The sequence below is a fragment of the Dicentrarchus labrax genome, unplaced genomic scaffold (genome assembly GCF_905237075.1).
Source record: "Dicentrarchus labrax unplaced genomic scaffold, dlabrax2021, whole genome shotgun sequence".
In the NCBI taxonomy this organism is placed as follows: Eukaryota; Metazoa; Chordata; class Actinopteri; family Moronidae; genus Dicentrarchus; species Dicentrarchus labrax.
In genome coordinates, this window is record NW_026136712.1 from 8,648,471 (window position 1) to 8,668,220 (window position 19,750).

The following is a 19,750-nucleotide window of genomic DNA, read 5'->3' on the forward strand; positions in this document are numbered from 1 at the left end:
GATCACAAGTCTGATCCTGTGTGAGAAAGAAACAATCTCAAAACCCAGTGTCAACCTCTATTTCTTGGCTGGGAGCCGTTGCCAGGCAACCATCGGAGATTACAGGAAGTTAGTTTTAGAGCCAAGAAATAGTTTGGCACATAACTCCCCAGTAAAACAGCCAATTGTCTTTTTTTTTTTTTTTTAAATATATCAGGGATGGGCTTTTTTTTGCCTTTATTAGATAGGACAGCTCTACATAGACAGGACAGGGAAGACTCAGCCTTGGTATACAGGGTACCCCAAAATTGTAATTTTTACACCTCAGTTTTTATACAGTTTTTAAACTGAATATGGTGTTAATTAGTGAACTTTAAAAGGTGCTGAGAGGTGAAATTTGTTAACAATGAAAGGAGACAAGCTAGCTGTGTTGCCCCTTTTCCAGTCTTTGGTCTAAGCTAACTGGCTGCAGGCTGCAGACCGACAGATATGAGAGTGGTAATGATCTTCTCATCTAAAACTCTGCCAGGAGGCAAATAAGCGTATTTCCCCACATGTTGGAACTCCCAGACTAATCTAATGCCGCACTCACATCTTCACAAACTGAAACCTAAAGCTACATCAGTGATGTACATCTTCAACAGTGTAATTGATGATGTAGTCAAGTCTACCGTGGCCATTTTCCAACTCTGCAGTGAGCTGAGCCATGAGCAACCAAAAAAGCTGAAAGTGTTTTCAGCAAACCGAGCTGTTTAACTTGACATGTCAGGTGGTTGGAAAAAGTGCAGTGAGTTGTCAGTAGCACCAAACATGTCCATTACACCACCACCAAAGCTTGACTGACTTTGCGGTAAACATATAACATTTCCCACAGCTGCTTCACAATTAAAGCCTCCTCTGGGATCAGCCATAACTTGATACAGCTGAACGCGATCAGTACAGACAGGCACATAGGAGTGATATTAAACCCTAAACCACAGAGGTTCAGCAGAAGCTGGACACAGACACATTTATGTCACACGCAAGACCACAGCCATGCAGCTCAGCAGCTTGGCAGGATTGCACTACATGCAGATAATATTCAAAAATTGCTGACAGTCTTATTAGTGTGCAATTGTTGACGTCAAGACTAAAAAAAATAAAAATACTACACAGTCTTATATGACTACTGCGGAAGAAATGGTGATCACACCTAAGAATTCTTTCACGTTTTGTCCCTCTTTCACTTTGAAGCTCCTGGGAAAAGAAAACCACAGCGTCTCCATTTGTTGCCTTGAAAGGAAAAACAGAAAGAGATAAAAGCCACACCAAAACATGAAGCGATTTTTATCAAAGGCCTAAGGCAGTGAGACAAGTGACTTGAAAGAGCAGGACCATAGACAGTGATACAAGTGGGCAAATGAGAGAAATTGATATTGAGGGAGGAGAACTAAAAAGAATGGCAAACGCCTTTAGACATAAGCCATAAAATGTGGATAAGGTGCGGCCAGTGAGAAAACCTGACAGCCGGACTCTGGGGTCTGACAACAACGTGGCTTTGATGTAATCATTCTGCCCCCTCTCTGTCTTTGCGTTAACATCAGTAGGGATTTGACAGGCACGACTCGGGAACATTTAGTCTGTATGCCTGGCCAGGCCCCCGACAAATCAGCAGGTTAAGAGCTGTCACAGGCAGTGTGTGTGCAACTGTATGTGTGTGTAACATCATCTGTATTGTTAGGTTAAGCAGCTGGACAGTCTCAACCAAAGCACTTGGAGACACATAGAGGGAGGGTATCTTTAGTTCATTACCAGGACTGAGAGACACACAGTCTTGATTGTGACAACAGCTACCACTGTCAGGGGTCAACTCTGCCACCGGCTGTTGTGACATGCGCCAATTTTCTTCTAAATGAAACAAATCCAAATGTTAATTCCCTAAACAGTTTGTACATGATTGCTACTTATATAGTGATAGCTTAAGGTGCCCTGTTTACAAGCGCCACAGTCTGCACTGTTAATGAAGAGTTCTGTTACATACATACGTGATCTGTAATCTCTCAGACACCTATAAATCACAAAGGTGAGCGTACGGAAAGAGTCAAACTATTCCAGAAATCTGAAGGAATTTTTATATCAGAGATTCTTATTTGCTGGATGTTTATAAATGAGCCAGTTTATTCTAAAGCCATTCGGCTCCGTGTTTTAGTCCAATTTCAAACTTCACTTACCACATAATTCGACCTAGGCCTGTGCATAATAAAAATGTCATGATGAAGCGTCTTTTCTCCAAAATGCAATCACAGTTTTTCACATTATTCACTTTTTTTTTTTACATTGTTTTGCTTCGCTGTTCAAGGTGAAATCGAGGTAACATCCATCCTGAAAGCTGTGTATTGTTCTGACCTCATTAAAGCAGAGGAATAAAGTTACCCTATCAACCTGTACTGATCAAAGTTCTGAGAATTACACTTTAAATGCTTTAAAGAGCTAACTTTGGAATAAAAAAGTTATTTTAAAGAAAAAGACACATTTATCAAGTGACCAGCTCCTTCTTATAGTGAATCTGTCAAGAGAACATGTGATTAATGCCATTATTGCTGGGCTAAACCTAATTGAAAGGTTTAGGTTTTTTTAGATTGTAACCATATTTTAATGGCATTTGAGGATATTTTCAGCATATACAGGATCTCTTGGACAAACTCTTGGCAAAAGCACTTAAAATCGAAACCCTTCATAGAAGTCATGTCAGATGTAATATTTGATTCATGTACAGAGTGCTGGAGTTAAGCCAACATCCGGTTGAGTCCTGACACCAACTAAGGCAGGAGATTAGCAGTCCGATCATAGGGCACTGGCATGCAAATTGCATGAGAGTCACTCAAGTGTTAGCATAGATAATCTCACAAAATTGTGTGTGTGTGTGTGTGTGTGTGTGTGTGTGTGTGTGTGTGTGTGTGCAAGCGCACAGGTTAAGTGTTCCATGTGATAGGTATGTGTATGACGTTTTTCCATAACATTTCTAATGACTTAAATCCAAAGCAGAGCAGATGCTCTTTGACAACTACAGCTGTGTTTCTCTCTCAGTTGTCAATCATTTTGGGAGGTGTGTGTGTGTCTGTGTGTGTTTGTTTGTGTGTGTGTGTGTGTGTGTGTGTGTGTGTGTGTGTGTGTGTGTGTGTGTGTGTGTGTTTGTCTGTGTGTGTGTGTGTGTGTGTTTGTCTGTGTGTGTGTGTGTGTGTGTTTGTCTGTGTGTGTGTGTGTGTGTGTGTGTGTGTCTGTTTGTCTGTGTGTGTGTGTGTGTGTGTGTTTGTCTGTGTGTGTGTGTGTGCATGATGATGAAACTGAGAAGAGTCCTTGCCATGTAATACAGTTAGTTAACGGGTGTGTGACATGCTACCTGATGTTCACTGACAGTTTGTGTGTTTCATCCTCACCAGGGCGAACCACAGCAGAGCAGATATTCATGGCGCTGTGAAAAGGCTTTTGAAGGTCTCTCCCTCTCACATCACACCAAGTAACCCATTCCTAACATTAACATTTCTCCATCATTAGCCGCACATAATAGTGAGAAGCCCCTGTGTGTGTTTAATGTATCGCTATGTGTGTGTATTAAAGTCAGCTTTGGATTCGAGAAATTCTGTTGCCAAAGTGTCACTTTGTAATGGATGAAAGCAGCAAACAGGCAGAAAGACAGATAGCAGCAAAAACACAGAGACAAAGATGAGAAAACTACACAAATATGCATGAACAGAGAGCAAGACAAAAACAGAAACAGATGGACTGGGAAAAAGATGCAACACAGCAACACCTTTTATCAACACAGGTTTCATCAGAGCCCTCCACTAAATGTTCTGAGAAGCTGTCAACTGAGGTTGGAAGTAAATAAATGTATTACCAAATATCCTCATAAATTGAGTATTTTCTATGCATTTGTACCATTTGAAAGACTCTGCTCTTTTTTATACGGTTTGGACAGATTTACTGCAGCATTTCCATAAGCACTGCATCAGAAACCTTGACAACTAGTAACTCTGTATAGCAATGTTTTTAAGTGTGGGTCCCTGTTTTGTATATATACAGTGGCAAGAAAAAGTATGTGAACCTTTTGGAATTCCATTGTTTTCGGAATAAATTTGTCATAAAATGTGATCTGATCTTCATCTAAGTCAAGGTAAAAAAATTCTGATCTTTCATGTCTTTATTGAACACACTCATTCAACATTCAAAATGGCAGTGGAAAAAGTAAGTGAACCCTTAGAATTAATAACTGGTTGACCACCCCTTGGCAGCAATAACCTCAACCAGGCGCTTCCTGTAGCTGTGGATCAGACCTGTACATCGTTGAGGAGGAATTTTAGCCCATTCTTCCTGGCAGAACTGCTTTAGCTCTGTCATATTCTTTGGACGTCTCATGTGTATGGCCCTCTTCAAGTCAGTCCATAGCATCTCTATTGGGTTGAGGTCTGGGCTCTGACTTGGCCACTCCAAAAGGCGGATTTTGTTTTTCTGAAGCCATTGTGTTGTAGACTTGCTCCGGTGTTTTGGGTCGTTGTCCTGTTGCATCACCCACCTTCTACACAGTTTCAGCTGACGTACAGACATTCTCACATTACCTTGAAGAATTGTCTGATATACTTGGGAATTCATCTTCCCCTCAATGATTCCAAGCTGGCCAGGCCCTGATGCAGCAAAGCAGGCCCAAATCATGATGTTTCTTCCACAATACTTCACGGCTGGGATGATGTTTTCATGATGATATGCCGTGCCTTTTCTACGCCAGATATAGTGCTGTGTGTTTTTTCCAAATAGTTCAATCTTAGTTTCAGCAGTCCACAAAACATTTGCCAATACCGCTGTGGAGTGTCAATGTGCTCTTTTGCAAACTTCAGGCGTGCAGCAATGTTGTTTTTAGCAAGCAGTGTCTTCCTTTGTGGTGTCCTGCCGTGGATACCCTGCTTGTTCAGCGTTTTACGTATTGTAGACTCATGAAAAGAGATGTTAGCAAGTTCCAATGATACCTTCAAATCTTTGGCTGTCAAATCTTTGGGGTTGTTTCTTTAGCTCACTGATGAGTCTTTGTTGTGCTCTTGGTGTCATTTTGACTGGGCGCCCACTTCTTGGTAGAGTAGCAACAGTCCCAAAGTGTCTCCATTTGTAGATAGTTTGCCTAACTCCAGACTGGTGAATTTCTAAAGTCTTTGAAATAACTTTGTAACCCTTGCCAGCTTTATGAAAATCAACAATTCTTGATCGTAGATCCTCTGAAAGCCCTTTTTGGCGAGGCATGGCTCACATAAGCGTGTTCTTCTTGTACAGAGCAAACTCCAAAAGTTTGAGGTTTTTATCAGTCAAAGTAGCTGTAGTCCACACCTCCAAACTTATTTTCTTAACGAGACTCCAGGTATGCTTAAACCTGACTCCAATTAGCTTTTTTGAGGTTATTAACTCAAGGGTTCACATACTTTTTCCACAAGCACTATGAGGTTTTTTTGGTTGTTCTCAATAAAGACATGAAAGATCAAAAAAATGTTGTGTTATTATTTTAGACACATTTTATTTGTCAATTCCCTTGACTTAGATGAAGATCAGATCACATTTTATGACAAATTTATTCAGAAAACCATGAAATTCCAAAAGGTTCACATACTTTTTCTTCCCACTGCACATATAGAGTGTTCCTTTATATAAAGGTCGCTTCCTATTTGAAACAGGAGAAATATTTAAGTATTCTATTCTGTAATGAGCTGGTTAAGTTAAACATTTTATATTTTCTATAAGAGCAACTGTCTGAAGTATTTTGACTTGTGGTCCGGCAGAGGGCGCTTTTAAAATCCACCCTCAGCTTGACCTATTGCATGTATACTATATAATGTATATGCAATATATCAACACTGTGCATTTTGAAATGATCAGCTATGCCAATGTTTTATGCAGAAGGAAATGTATTTGACATTTTTATTAGGCCTCCGGATACACAATATGTTCTAAGTTGCTAACATTAGTAGCTAAGTGAAGCAGTACAGACTTTTCTGTTGTTATGGCACTCCAGTACATTGGATTCTAAAGGAAACAAAGTTAAAGTGCTGACTCTTACAGCAGCTTTAAGGGAGTTTATTGGATATGCAGTAGCTCATTTATACATAAATCCCCATTTTTAGGACAATACAGCAGGACTGGGATTGTGATTAAACAGACAAGGCAATTGAGGAGATTTCATCTAATCCCAATCCAGCTGATCACGTGTTTTAATTGTTGAAGAGCGACCGAAGGCAATCAAGACACTCCTGAACAAGCAAAAGTGGTTTCAGTAGTTTTTATTTTATTTTAACATGAGTATTATTTAAACTCACAGCTTTTTTCTTTCACTTTAGTGCATTTCTATACCAGTAATATTAGCTCACTTTATGCCTCTTTAAAAAGAAAATGCCAGTTTGAGTAAAATATATTGGTACACTTCATCCTACAGAAGTTTTCTACAGTAGCACTGCTCTCCACTTCACCTGAAGAACAATGTCTTTGTTGCTGCAGACACTCCAAAGTACTCCTAGAGAGCCAGAAACAAACACTGACTGGATTTAAATAACAGGGAAACTCAGAGCGGCAGGCCTGCTGATTATTAAGAAAACCAGATACACAATAAGCACACAGGAATAGACAAAATACACACTGCATGCTGCAGAGACTCACCTCTGAGGTATAAAAACAAAGTTGTACACACAGACACGCACACACACACCTTTTTGGAGAGAACAGCAGCAGTGTTTTACACGCACAAACACATAAACACACACACACACACACACAGTAAGACACAGCCAGACACACATATCCCCCTGCACACAGAGCGATGCACACACGGCCAATAGAGCTCCTCTTTTTCAAACAAACACACACACACACACACACACACACACACACACACACACACACACACACACACACACCAAATAACTGCTCTGTTATATTGTGCAGCTTCAGTTTTCACAGAGAAATACATGTTTTGCATCATGCACACACACACACACGCGCACAAACACATTAAACATACACATACTTCACCAATCTGGTACGTATCAAATCTTTAAGCTATAAAGCCCTCCACCTGCTCATTTCATTTCAGTCTGGACCGAAGGCCTTGAGCTCTGTTTTTTGTTGGCAAGTTTCTCCAAAACGTCTGTTGCTGGAGCAGCTCATTGCAGAAATGTGAAGAAATTATTAAATTTAATTAATTTTGCAGCTTGAAGGACTTAATAATATCTACTAGTTTGTGGTATATGAAAGATTCTGTGGCACGCATGGCTGATGTTTTAATTAATTGATCCTAATGAGAATTTTACCTCAATTTGAGACTAAATCTCTATGTAAAATGTATGATTTTATGATGAATTTGTCCAGGAAGAAATATAATCAACCATAAGATTTTTGTGATATTTAGAAATGTTTTATATCTCTGTATTTTAAAATATGCATATGCATGTAGTAAATTATGTAGAAAACCAGGTGCATGAAGTCTAATGAAGACAAAGCCAGACATTACATATAGTGCAAACATGTGGCTAATATAAGACAACTATACAAACAATAGGTTAGTTTCACCATATTTGCAGCATGCAAGCTACTATTTGCAACATTAGTTAGTTTCCTCTTGCTCATTTTGACATGTTTCACCAATCCAAACAAATGCCACACTGTGAGCCCGGTCTAATATATAAATAAATGAGTCTGAAATACTGAGTATTGATCATTTGTGAAACACGATCATGCCACCATTCACCAAAAGGCTTTTGTGAAATGGGCCTCTGTTTGGTTAAACTTGAACTGTAAGACAAATGGATCAACAGGACCTCTAATATACCTGTTTGACTTTACATGAAGTGTAAGGGAAGGCTTCAGTGTGTGTTGGTTTTTCAAGCAGCGTGTGGTGTTTCTGGTTTAAAATGCGGTCAAAGAGTAATAAAGCCCGGGCTGCTTTCTCTGCGGTAACGGCTGACATCCTGGAGGTGGTGAAAACCAATAATTCACACGAACCTGCAGCGTAATGGGCTTTCAGAGAGCTATTCGGGGCACAATGACACCGCCTGTCCAGGCCTTTGATAGACACTTGCACTTCCTCATGATCCCACGGCCATGCAGAACCACACACAGACATGCACACACACACTCATCCTCGTCTCACATTTGCTGCCCCTGCAACTCGGCGTTCAGTCCAGTTTCTAGGCGTGAAAACGCAGTGTCTTTGAAGGTGGGGAGTCAGACCACAGCTTTTGGCTGTGGCAGCGTCAAATCCAACCAGCCAGAGAATCGGGGTCAGAACCAAATTATCTCTAAAAGGTTGGAGGGAGGCAGGAGAGAACAGGATGAAAAGGAGGGAGGAGAGGGGAGGGAGGGGAGAGAGAGAGAGAGAGAGAGAGAGAGAGAGAGAGAGAGAGAGAGAGAGATAGGGATAGGAGTTCTCCTTGTACCTAGAGAGGTAAGTAAGCCAGAGAGACCTGCAGCAGCGATTGTCCCCTGTAGATGAACAGTGAGCTTGGGTGTGTGCATCAGCAAAATGGGAAAATATGGCACAAGATAGAGGAGGTGTGCCAATAAAGTGCTGCACTGGTGGTTAACCCCATCTGACCAGCGCTTTATTTGCTCAACAGGGTTTAGGCCATTCACTAAACCCCTTCCCTGAACGGCCAGTGATTGTCCAATCAGAGCTGAACAACTGCAACCAGGCACAGCGAGTCTGTCGAGCTTTGAATTTCTCCACATCCCAGACTGGTGCACACGGGGGCCGTAGTGAGAGCGATACCCTGCATTTAAAGAGTTGGGAGAGTGGGGTCTTCCAAAACTCAAAACTAAAAGTGTAGTGAATGCATTAAACATCTGCTTTAAATAAGCTGTGAATGTTAGCATGTCCAGCTAGCTAGCTAAGTACTTTACCGACAGCTGTAAGCTAGCCCGGTATTACTTCCGAGGCCAAGAGGCATTTCATTAGCTAACTATATTATGTTGTGGGGTTGGTTTGTGTACAGAAAAGCCCTGTTCATGATATCCACTGTGTAGTCTTTCCCCGCTCTGTGGAAGTCCTGGATGCTACTTTATCAGAGCGTAAGCTATATGGATTTTCAACAGCTGAGGGTGGGAGGACTTTTTTCTCCTGGGACATGAAGCTTTAGCCTCAGTCTATAAGCTGTATATCATATATGAAGCCATCATTCGTAAGACCCCTTTCATAAGATTCTGATTTTAAAACAAGTCAGCTGGATACGCATTTTTTAACCAACTCATGGAGCTAACATTAGCTTAGCCAGCTAGCAACAACTTATATTATTATCTAAATATGCCACCATTATCATTGCAAACTGCATGGTGTGTGAGAAAGGAAACAGACAGTAGGGTGGGTAGAGCCATTGGTCAATTTAAATTGTAATTCATTTTTGCATATTTTGTCCATACTGATGAACAGGAGGTCAACACATTATACTTTATGTACCACTACTCTATAGAAGCAGATGACCTAAGAGACTGTCACAGAGACAGGCCAACAGTCAGTCACACAGACAGACAGACGGGTCGTGGTTCTTTTTTAGCTCACCTTGTTCCCTATGGCTTTCTTGGGTGGGAAGTTGAAGGTGTCCACCTGTGGAAACTGGCTTCTCAGGTGGTTGTGGAGCTCCCTGAACTCGGTGTAGCGCCTGTACACGTTCCACTCGTTGTCCAGGATACGGATGTACACCTGAGGACAGGTAAGACACATCATCATCATCATCATCATCGTTGTCGTGACAATCAGCAGCAGCAGCAGCAGTGCACGCTGCTTTCACTAAAGTTGTCAAATCATTACTTAAGTGTTGCAATAAACCAGCATACAGGCCTCCCCACCTATTAGGAAGCTAACTAAACCAGGACTCAGTTATCAAATATTCTGAAAGAAAAAAGGAACAAAAAGCCCACATCAATAGTAATCTGTTTTGTAATTGGCTTTTACATTTTTTTGCAGTCAACATATTTGTAATTAAGCCCTTATAGTGCCTTTCAATACAGTGAATACATGAGATGGGTGAAAGAATGACTCCCTCTCATCCCTGTAAATGTGTATTTTCACTTACACACTGCAACACATAACAGAGAAAGAGTCTGTCTATAGGCATGACTGTGCTGCCACCATTTCCACGCACCATTAGCTGCTTTATTCAGACTCACGAAATATAGAGGGAGTGCAGACAGAGAAAGAGAGAGAGAGAGAGGGGGGAAAGATGAGCCTATTACAAGACAGAGAGGGAGAAAAAGAGTGGGAGATGGGTTCCATTTTCACAGTAGAAAACAAGGAACGCACAGAGACAAAAGAGAGAGCAGAACGGCTTTTGAGAATTCAATTTCAAAATGCCCCACAAAAAATACAGACTTGATTCAGGTACATGAAAACAGAAATTGATTTAAAAATCGACCAAATGTACCTTGGCATAGCCCCCCCCACCAGACAAATATAAAGTAAACAAACAGCTATAACGTTGAACTGCATGTTCTCTTCTAAGCACTCATAGTCCCGAAAGTGTTCGTAATGGATATTACTGCTCTGTTATAATTAGCAAGAAAGAAAACACAAGAAAGTAAAGTAACATGAATGGATTGAATAGACTGAAGTGCGTCACCCCAACACGTCAGCAGCTGAAAGGAGAATCTTCAAGCCCCAGTATACTGCAACAGAAAAGGGTTTCAGACGACGGTCATTGGTCAGTGATCATCTTCCCCTCACCCCCACACACACCTTTCCAACGTTACAAATTAGGTAAGTGATTGGCCAGGTATGCTGGGTGAAAATGTGTGTCATTATTACCACAGTGAAACAATTAACGTGTCTCTATGAAATTAGGAGCCAACCCACCTGCTATATGTGATGAAATATTTCACTGGATAATTGAAAACTGACCAGCTAGTGGCACTGGAGGAGAGTTCAGAGGATCAGTTATGTCCTCTCGGGAACATGATTGCATGCCAATCCATCTAACATTTGTAGAGATATTTCAGTTTGGACCGATACTGCTGTCCCTATACACACTATATACACTTCTTAAAGGACATTTCATGTCATTTATTCCCTTTTTCCGAAGTGTAGAAAACAAACAGAGCTACAGTACAGGAACTCTTACTACATTTTATGTTCATGTCAACCTCAAAGACATTTTGACTGATATTGGAGCAAGTAAATAATGACAGGGTTTTTTTTTTTTTTTTAGGGGACTGTTCTTTTACTCAGTGATCTTTTGTCAGCATGCACGGTACTGTGCAGTCTATGTTACATAGCAAACATGAAAAATTTGACATTTTGGACAGCCATTAAGAGGAGACTGACAGCTGAAGCTTTGTTAGCTGTCCTAAATGTCTCGTTGTTAATATTCCAGCATCAGTGACAGACATGTCTAGACATCATTAATGTTATTAAAAGATATGAGAAAATGACACTTCACAGTACAGCTGAGAAAATGATCTAAAAGCATGTACCATCATTTATATAGACATTTACTGAGTAAGTGGGAGGTGAGAAAGAATACCATGATGGTTTTTTTTCTAATCCTATGCTTGCTTATCTGTGTCTTTATAAATTTACGCTTACTTTATCTGCTGTATAGTCACAGAATAATAGAATAATATGCTTAAGGGCAATAAGATTTTTGTACAGTGGCATGAACACATATTTCCTGAATGAAAACTACTCTCTGATATAAAATTAAAGACCAAAGAAATCGAATCCACTCCTTGGCTTGAGAACGATCAGTAAAGAACAGACACAACAGTGACACGGTGGGAGAGACATGAGGCAAACGTACTGTGTGAGGTGAAAGCTACAGGTGCACGATGGGAAGTCAGTTAATGTTGTTTGGCCCACTCATTTGCCTGACTTACCAACACAGTCAGCAATTGCAGTGTTTGTGACACAAAGAGGCAATTATTGTTACTTCTTCTCATAGTCATAACTCACTCAAATACAAACACAATGACATGACAACATTTTTTAGATTCAGTTTGACTTATACTAGAGGATATCGTTATGTCCGATGCCCATCATGAATAAACGTCATAAAATCAGTTAATTCCAGCACAGAATCGTAATGTTTTTCTGTTTTTTTCAAATTCGGCATACTTTTAATGCAGATAATTTGCCAAAATTTGCACAGTTGGCTCAATTGAATTTGGAGTGGGTTGGGGGTGTATATCAGTGGAAAACCCCTGATATACAGTAACTTGTATGAAGAGCAGCTGCACCAGAGGGAAGACCCAAATAAATGACAGTAGTGGTTGACAAGATGGAAGAAGACATGGCTGCTAATGGATTGGAGACTTGTCATCTCAGCACTTTATGTCTGACCTACAGGAGCACATCTAAGTTTTTACCAACTTGTTTTTTGCAAGTTAAGAGAAGGACTGGCTTGGTGTGGTCTGGTTGTGTTTGTGTGTGCTTGCATGCATGTGTGTGTGTGAGACTTTCTTCTAGCTTCTTCTATAGTTGACTAAACTGGGCCATCATGAATGCCTTATTTGGGACGAATCACAGCTTCTTTGACTTTATTTTGGAGTTCTGTGTATAAAGATATTTTAAGCACTTACATAAAAAGCTAATTAAAGTTCAGGCATTTTTGATTTTTGATTAATAGCCAAAAATTAAGGTAAAACAATCAACGTAACCAACTGAATTTGGCACATTTTTAATATATCATATAGATCGATATTTCATAATTCACAAGCTGGACTCATCACCAGATTTATGTGCAAAAGCCTTTTAGAATCTCACATGCAAGTGTAGAAAAACATCAGAAAGCATTTTTAATGTATTCCTTTCCTTTTGTCCAATTGTTTTTTTCTCCTTTTTGTCTTTTTTTTTTTTATTGTGAAGTTACCTTGTCACCTCATCATTGTCTTGCATGATAGGTTTAATTTGTCTGTATTCAATTAAAAAAAAACATTGGAACTTCCACACATCCTCATCTGCCTGCTTTCCACAATCACTGCATCATTGTGAAAACAGGCCACGTCAAAGTGAAAGTTGAGGCCACACTGAACAATAACTGTAGCTTTAAGTCAAGGGCTACACATTCATTATGTATTCCATACACTAGTATTCAACTGAGGCGAGCAAGGTCTGTGCTTTTAAATATTCCATACAGTGTGCTGAAATAGTGGTGTGTTTTTTTTTTGTGTGTGTGTGTGTGTGTGTGTGTGTGTGTGTGTGTGTATCCTAGAGTAAAATGTACCTTGAACCAAAAATTAACTGTCCTCATCATATTGAATACTACATAATGAGCATACTGTATTGCTTCAAAGACCAGGCAGTGAGTTTAATGGTAACTTACTGTATGTACTACAGGTTATATTGCCACATGTAGTCTCTTGCATCTTGAATACACATTAAGAGCAGCATTACCAAAGCTGTGACGATACCATCAGCCTTGTGGCGTCTGTAGTTTCTCAGACATCAAATGGCTCTACACATATGGCAGTATTAGCACAGCGAGCTTAATCCACTTTACACCGTCTCATTGGCATACTTATTTATGGCAACACATTAGCCTCTGCACACAGCGACCAGCTCCCTCCTCCTGACTAATCACAAATAGTCTTTCATTATCTCTGACAAAAATCTTGGCAACATCCAAACTGCAGCAACCTTGCATATTTGAGCACCGGCACTTTGAGATCTCCAGTAAAAGCCGTCTTCAAACGGGGACAGAGCCTCTAATCATGGTTCAGAGGGACTTCGCGGAAAAAGGGTTGATGGGTTTTGGCTATTGTTGAAAGCTTGACTGTGATGGACACAGCGCTATTGTCAGTATTTAAATGGCTTATGAGAATATCTTAGAAAGCATAATAATACGTGTGATGAAAATATAACCTCAATGAGTCGACATAAGAAGGAAAATCTACCTTTGGTTAGTGAAGTATCAGCAATTTATGATGCTGAGAAATTATTTTTTTTAAGCAGTGAAGTGCTGTAATTCACTTCTTCTGTGTACCGACTTTTCCCACGAAATTGATTCACCTACTTCAGGTGCAAAAGTGAATTCAGCTTCAGGCCATATCATAGCAAAGTGAAAGGTCCAGAAAAAGAGTGTGTGCTTAGTCATAACACTACATTTTCTTATACAGTAACTGCATTACACTCTCCTCTGTTGAGACTAACGTAGGTGCAGAAAAGTTGTCTCTGCCTCTTGCACAATGGATATCTCACTCTATGTTACATACAGTGACCTGCATTAAGACTGTAAGGCGGCTGTCTGAGTGATAAAAAAACCTGAACTGCAGCCTACAAGGTCCAATGCCTAGGTATGCCAAAATAAAAATAAAAAGCTGTACGTCGGACCTCTCATTCAATCAATTTTGCATAAACTTTGTTTTTGTTTGCCTACTTCTTTCATTTCTGATGATTTTGCTTTTGAACTCCCAATTCATTCAGAATAAGGCAATATCATTTTACAGTCAACAGTGTTTTTTTTGTCCTGCGGAGAAAGGCAGACTGTTCATTTACATAACCTGTACAGTCTGAACCACTCGTGAATATCAGCTTTACCTAACAGTCTGAGAATGAGACCAGTTCTCTTGAATCACTTGTACGTGCCACTTAAGAACAAAACTGTTAATACGAGTGGTTCTTTAATGAGGTCCAAGAAACGTGAATAACTGTTATTTGTTCTCTGTTGTGTCTTGAAATATTAACACTGTGCTTTTTTTAGATGCTCACTTCAATGACTTGGACTAATTCCTATAGATTGTGGTGACATTTAAGACGTCACTGAGCCACTTTAGCTGAGGCTCAGTGTACATGCACATAGAAATGGCGGACTGGAGTAAAGACAGCAGCAATAAAATGGCCAAAAGACAGCAAATGAAAAAATAAAAGACATACATCAGTTCCTCTGTTGTAAGAATGTGTATATATGTTATCTTTTGCACCTGTCCCTCCAGTGAGTGGTAATTTATTTATTTCAACAGTCAACATCAGAGGACAGTTATCAAATGAAATTATTTAGGCCTGAATAGTGACTGAATAAAAGCTGTGCTCTGTTTTCCCAGTCTGCTTAGATGTAAAAAAGGCTAGCATGGGCTTTCATTTATTCATTAAGACCTCATTAGCAGACACCTTAGCAACTGCAAGCTGGTCTAAGGTCTACATACACACATACACAATGATGCATGATTCAAAGTAACTAATTGCATGTGTGGAAATGTGTGAAAAGGTTCTAGCACCTGGTAGAAACCCACATGAAGCTGTGGCCAATCTTATCCAGGGTAACAGACACAGCACGACATCTTCCTGAGGACAAGAGTACTTGCATACCGTGAAATAACTTCAGAAATAAAGATCTGAAACAGGAAGTCTGTGAACGGATAATTGCAGGTTTTCTCTTGCTTGACATTCAACTGGATCTTTAGCCTGAGGGTATTCCTACTACGAGTAGTCGTGAGCCACAGCTGAGAATTGCAGAAAGTGAAGATGATAATGATTTCTCTCTCCCTGCTGTAGCTCTCTGAGAAGACCCTGGTCTGTTGTCCCCCCCATCTGACAGGCAGGCTAACTGTAGGATTTCCTACTGTGGTAAAAACTGTGTGCAAGGCCATTTCCAGCACCACAGGAGACCCACACAGAGAGTCCTCTTGCTCACTTCACAGTTGGAAGACTACACAACTGCTAGGCACAGGCACAAGATGGCTGACGTCTTCTTTGACGAATGCATGTTATCGCCAACTGACTGGTGTTTGGGCGTAGCTGATGTGTTCTAAATTAGCATGTAGTAATGAGAGCTATCACTTACACAGATTAAAAAAACACAGCATCTGTCTGCTTCTGACCTGTTCCAACATGTTCTGGTTAAATTAAAAGAAATGTAACATTGGTTGAAGGTAGTGAGCAGACCAGGAGGTGGCAAGAACGAAAGAAACTGAAAAACTACAGGAACAAATTACAGACAGAAATCAGTGGGGGTTCATACAGGATTTTATGAAAAACAATTTATAAAGCAAATGAAAGCGAGAAAGCTTTGGAGCCCCAGAGAAACATAAGAGGTACTGGTATGTCTTTAAAGGTGTGTGTATGTGTGTTTTAAGTGAGAGCGAGATGAGCAAAAAGAAGAGAGTGAGCCAAGTCAAAGCAAAGCAAAGCCAGCAGAGCCCCATGTCACCCCCCTCCCTCTTCACAGATCATTGTAGGCCAAAACATTGGCGCACTTAAGCAGAAAATAGAATCCATTTGGAGGTTTGGAGAGAGGGGATGGTAGCATAGACCACAGGAAAGGAAAGACATGAATTATGTGTGCATCCCAAGTGTGAACCTATCGTGGAGCGCTGTTTTGAAGCCTCGAGTTTGGCGTTGTGGCCGTGGCCATGACAGTTAGACAGAGCCAGCGAAGGTGACGTACTGCTAGTTATTAGAGCAAAGAAATCAAGTGAGAAGTCGTGTAATTTCTCCATTAGAGTGCATGGTATAGTTTTTTATTGCAACCAATAGAGCTGAGAAAGTCTGTCTGCAATAAAAAAAAATCCATGAAAAATGGCATGGCATGTACCAGGGCTGAGTTCTTGCTGCTGCAGCCATGGGTTCGGTTCCGACCTGTGGCCTTTTGCTGCGTGTCATTCTCTCTCTCTCCCCCCTTTCTTGTCACTCTACATTTAGGGTCTGGTCTTTGGGGACATTTCTTCAATGTACTCCTCATTTCCTGTCATGTCTCTACTGTATATCTATGAAAGGCGTTAGAATTATAAATATATCATATCAAATCAAAAACATATCAAAATCATCAGAGTTGAGGCCTCTTCAACTCACTAGTGCTGAAGATCTTCCATAAAATAAAAAATAAATAAATAAAAAAAACAATAAAGAAAAAGGGACAATGAGGAAAACTGAGAGAGAAACAATAAAAGAAACAGAGAAAAGGCTTGGAGAGACTATTCCAAAGACAAATAAAGAGAGAGGGTGATTACTACCTTGACTGCAGTAAGGATGTTTATTTTGGAGCTCTGCTGCTCCTGACATCCTACAGAATTAGACACTGTGAGGAGAAGAGCCAGTGGATGTAGATGAGGACGAGACAAGGAGGAGGAGGGAGGTGGAAGAATGTTGTTTAAAGTGTGGAGGAGAGGAGGAGGAACTAAAGACATCCAAGACAAGGGGCAACTACAGTTGAACCTGTAACGAAACACGAGATAAATAGGTGGAAGAGGAAGAAAAGAGAGTGTGAAGAGGAGGCGTGTGGACAAAAAAAAAAACAAGCATTCCTTTGATGAGTGTGCTTGCTTTGAAATTATTATTATAATTATTAAATGGGGAAATGGAACAACTGATTGAATGACTGTGTCCACAAAGAAATCAACTGGCAAAACAACTTCTAGCGTCATTGTGATGAAGCAGCGTAAGTGGCACTTGAACCAAAATAATCCAAACTCCATTGTTGTGTTGCTAAGTGGAAGTGGATGAAAGGTACAAAGCTGTCAAACCAAATACCAGAAGTCTACTGCCTGTCCTTTTGATTAACTTGATTCATGGATTCAGTGGTGCTGCAGGGAATATTAGACTCTTTATACGGCCAACCATATCCTCCCATTGGTCTGAGTGAACTCCACTCCAGGTCATCGGTCACGCACGTACAACTACTCCCCGTCCACTGATAAAGGCTGACATATTTATTTTGGCAGATGAAATGAAGGCAATAGCCTTTAGTGTGTCCTACACCCTCTGTCTCTGCTCGAGGGAGGTTGCTGGAGGTTTACGAGGTAGAGGTGAGCTCTTAATCGCAGAGGGAAAAGAAGGCCTTCCCTGAAATCTGCCTCGCCAATTACCTGATACCCTTGAATTGTTCTCCTGCAGCAAGAAAATGAACATTGAGGAAGAAGTCAGTGGAAAATAAGGGGTTACGACCATGTACTTTTCAAACTGCCCAAAGGATAGAAGGAAACCCATTTTCATTATGTTATTTCACAAACAATCACCTGTATAATGGGAAAATACTCCTAGAATTGATGCGTGGTGCACACATCAATAGATCACTTTTGTGTTGCTTCCATTAGTCTATAAAATATAAAAAAAGCAGCAGCTAATATTTCAAGGAGGATCCTTCTCATTAAAATGTAATAACTGAAACTAAAAGAGTCTGACACAGGAGGGCTTTTTCACACATTTTACCGACTACCCAAGCTTCTCCGACATCCCTGATAAGAACAACTGTTAAATGTGAAAGGGAACTATTATTCAAATATTCTGCTTTCTATTTTACTGTTTGAATTGAAGGAAAAATGTCACACCACTCACATCTTCCCTAAGTGCAAATGGGTGTTTTTTGAGTGACAGGATTTTGATGAATTTGAGTTTTGTTGAAAAGAACAGTGCTGGTTAGCAGCATGTACATCTGCAGCGTTATCACAATGCATCACATTTTATCTTATTTAAATAATGCAAACACCTCACTGAAAAAGGATGTCAACTCAGAAGTCGCTTCATCCCTGTTACAACCACTGACCTCAAATGTAGGTTATCTTAGCCTGAATGCAGCATTTGCAGCATTTCTTAACCATAACTGCATTATGGCAATTAGCATTTGGAACAGTATTCTTAAAGCAACATGAGCTTAGCTATGAAGACGTAACTGCAAATCGTCTGCACCAAACTTTAAGAAATTATGACAAAACCACATATACTGCATTTAAGCCTGTGGCCACTTGGGGAGCAGCAGGAACAAGCTGTGAACACAACACCGTAACTATTGCCTTTAAAGCTGATACGGTTAACTAACTATTAACATTTTTTCCTTTCCACCTCATGAATCCAAAATCCACTCTAGTTCTGGCTTGCTTGCTGCTAAATGCTCCACTATGTTCACCAGCTAGTCGCTAACTCTGTCTGCCAAAATGTCAAAATTTACAGTGGCACTCAATGTTAAGTTGCCACAGTCAAGGAAAAAAAACATATACTGTATAGTAAGGTCGGTGAAAAAGTCTGAGTGCGGGTGGTAAGTACACACTCAGGTGCAAAATGTCAGGAGGTAAACTGGTCATGGGGCATGCTGGATAAAGACTGAATCCACCCAATGTAGAATACAACTTTGAAAGCCCATTAGAAAGAAAACAGCTCTTTCTTCTTTCCAGGCTTTCTTCCTCTTACAGAACGCCCATCAATACACCAGACACTGTAAGCTTTTTATCACTTGAGGACTCAGCACAAGTTTCTTAAGACCGGCGGGTGGTAACCAGATATGAGCACTCAGCATCTAAGTTGGAGGCTACCTTGGAAAAACTGCCTGACCCCCCATGGGGGGGAAGAGAACAGGACAAGCTGCGGCTCTTATCTCTGTCTTTCATCACAATTGCTTCCCTTATTCTGTTCTCTTCATCTCCCACTCCCTTCGCCTGTCACATCCCTCCCTCCCAGTCCTCCCTCTTTGTGTGTCCTTCCTTAAACACTTGACTAAAAACTCGGTCACGGTAGAAGACTCTTTCTCTCTCCTCTCTTTCGAGAGAATGAATGAGTCACTGACAAGTCCTGAAAATTGGCTTTGAGCGTAGTAAGGAAGCCAGTGAGCAAATGATTGAGGGTAAGGGCGGGGAGTGGAGGATGTAGAGCAAAGTAGACCTGAATGAGGCTGAAAGAAAGAGGGGAGGGAAGAGCGATGAGAGTGATGGGAAAAATGAAGCATGAGAGGGAGAGGCAGACAATTAGAGGCACAAACAAAATGGGTAAATATAAATTGAGAGTAACAAGGGAGAGAGAGCACAGACAGCAGAGCGGGGAGGGGAGGCGGACTGACAAATTATGTTCCAGACC

The 19,750-nt window shown here is 40.6% G+C and overlaps 1 protein-coding gene across 1 annotated transcript in view; it reads right to left on the reverse strand.

Moving 5' to 3' along the window:
* Positions 1–19,750, reverse strand: part of snx29 (sorting nexin 29) — a 128,772-nt gene that overhangs the window by 17,364 nt on the left and 91,658 nt on the right. Inside the window, exon 19 of the mRNA XM_051418222.1 lies at positions 9,542–9,682. Coding sequence (XP_051274182.1) covers positions 9,542–9,682 — 141 coding nt within the window. The remainder of the gene's footprint in view (positions 1–9,541; positions 9,683–19,750) is intronic.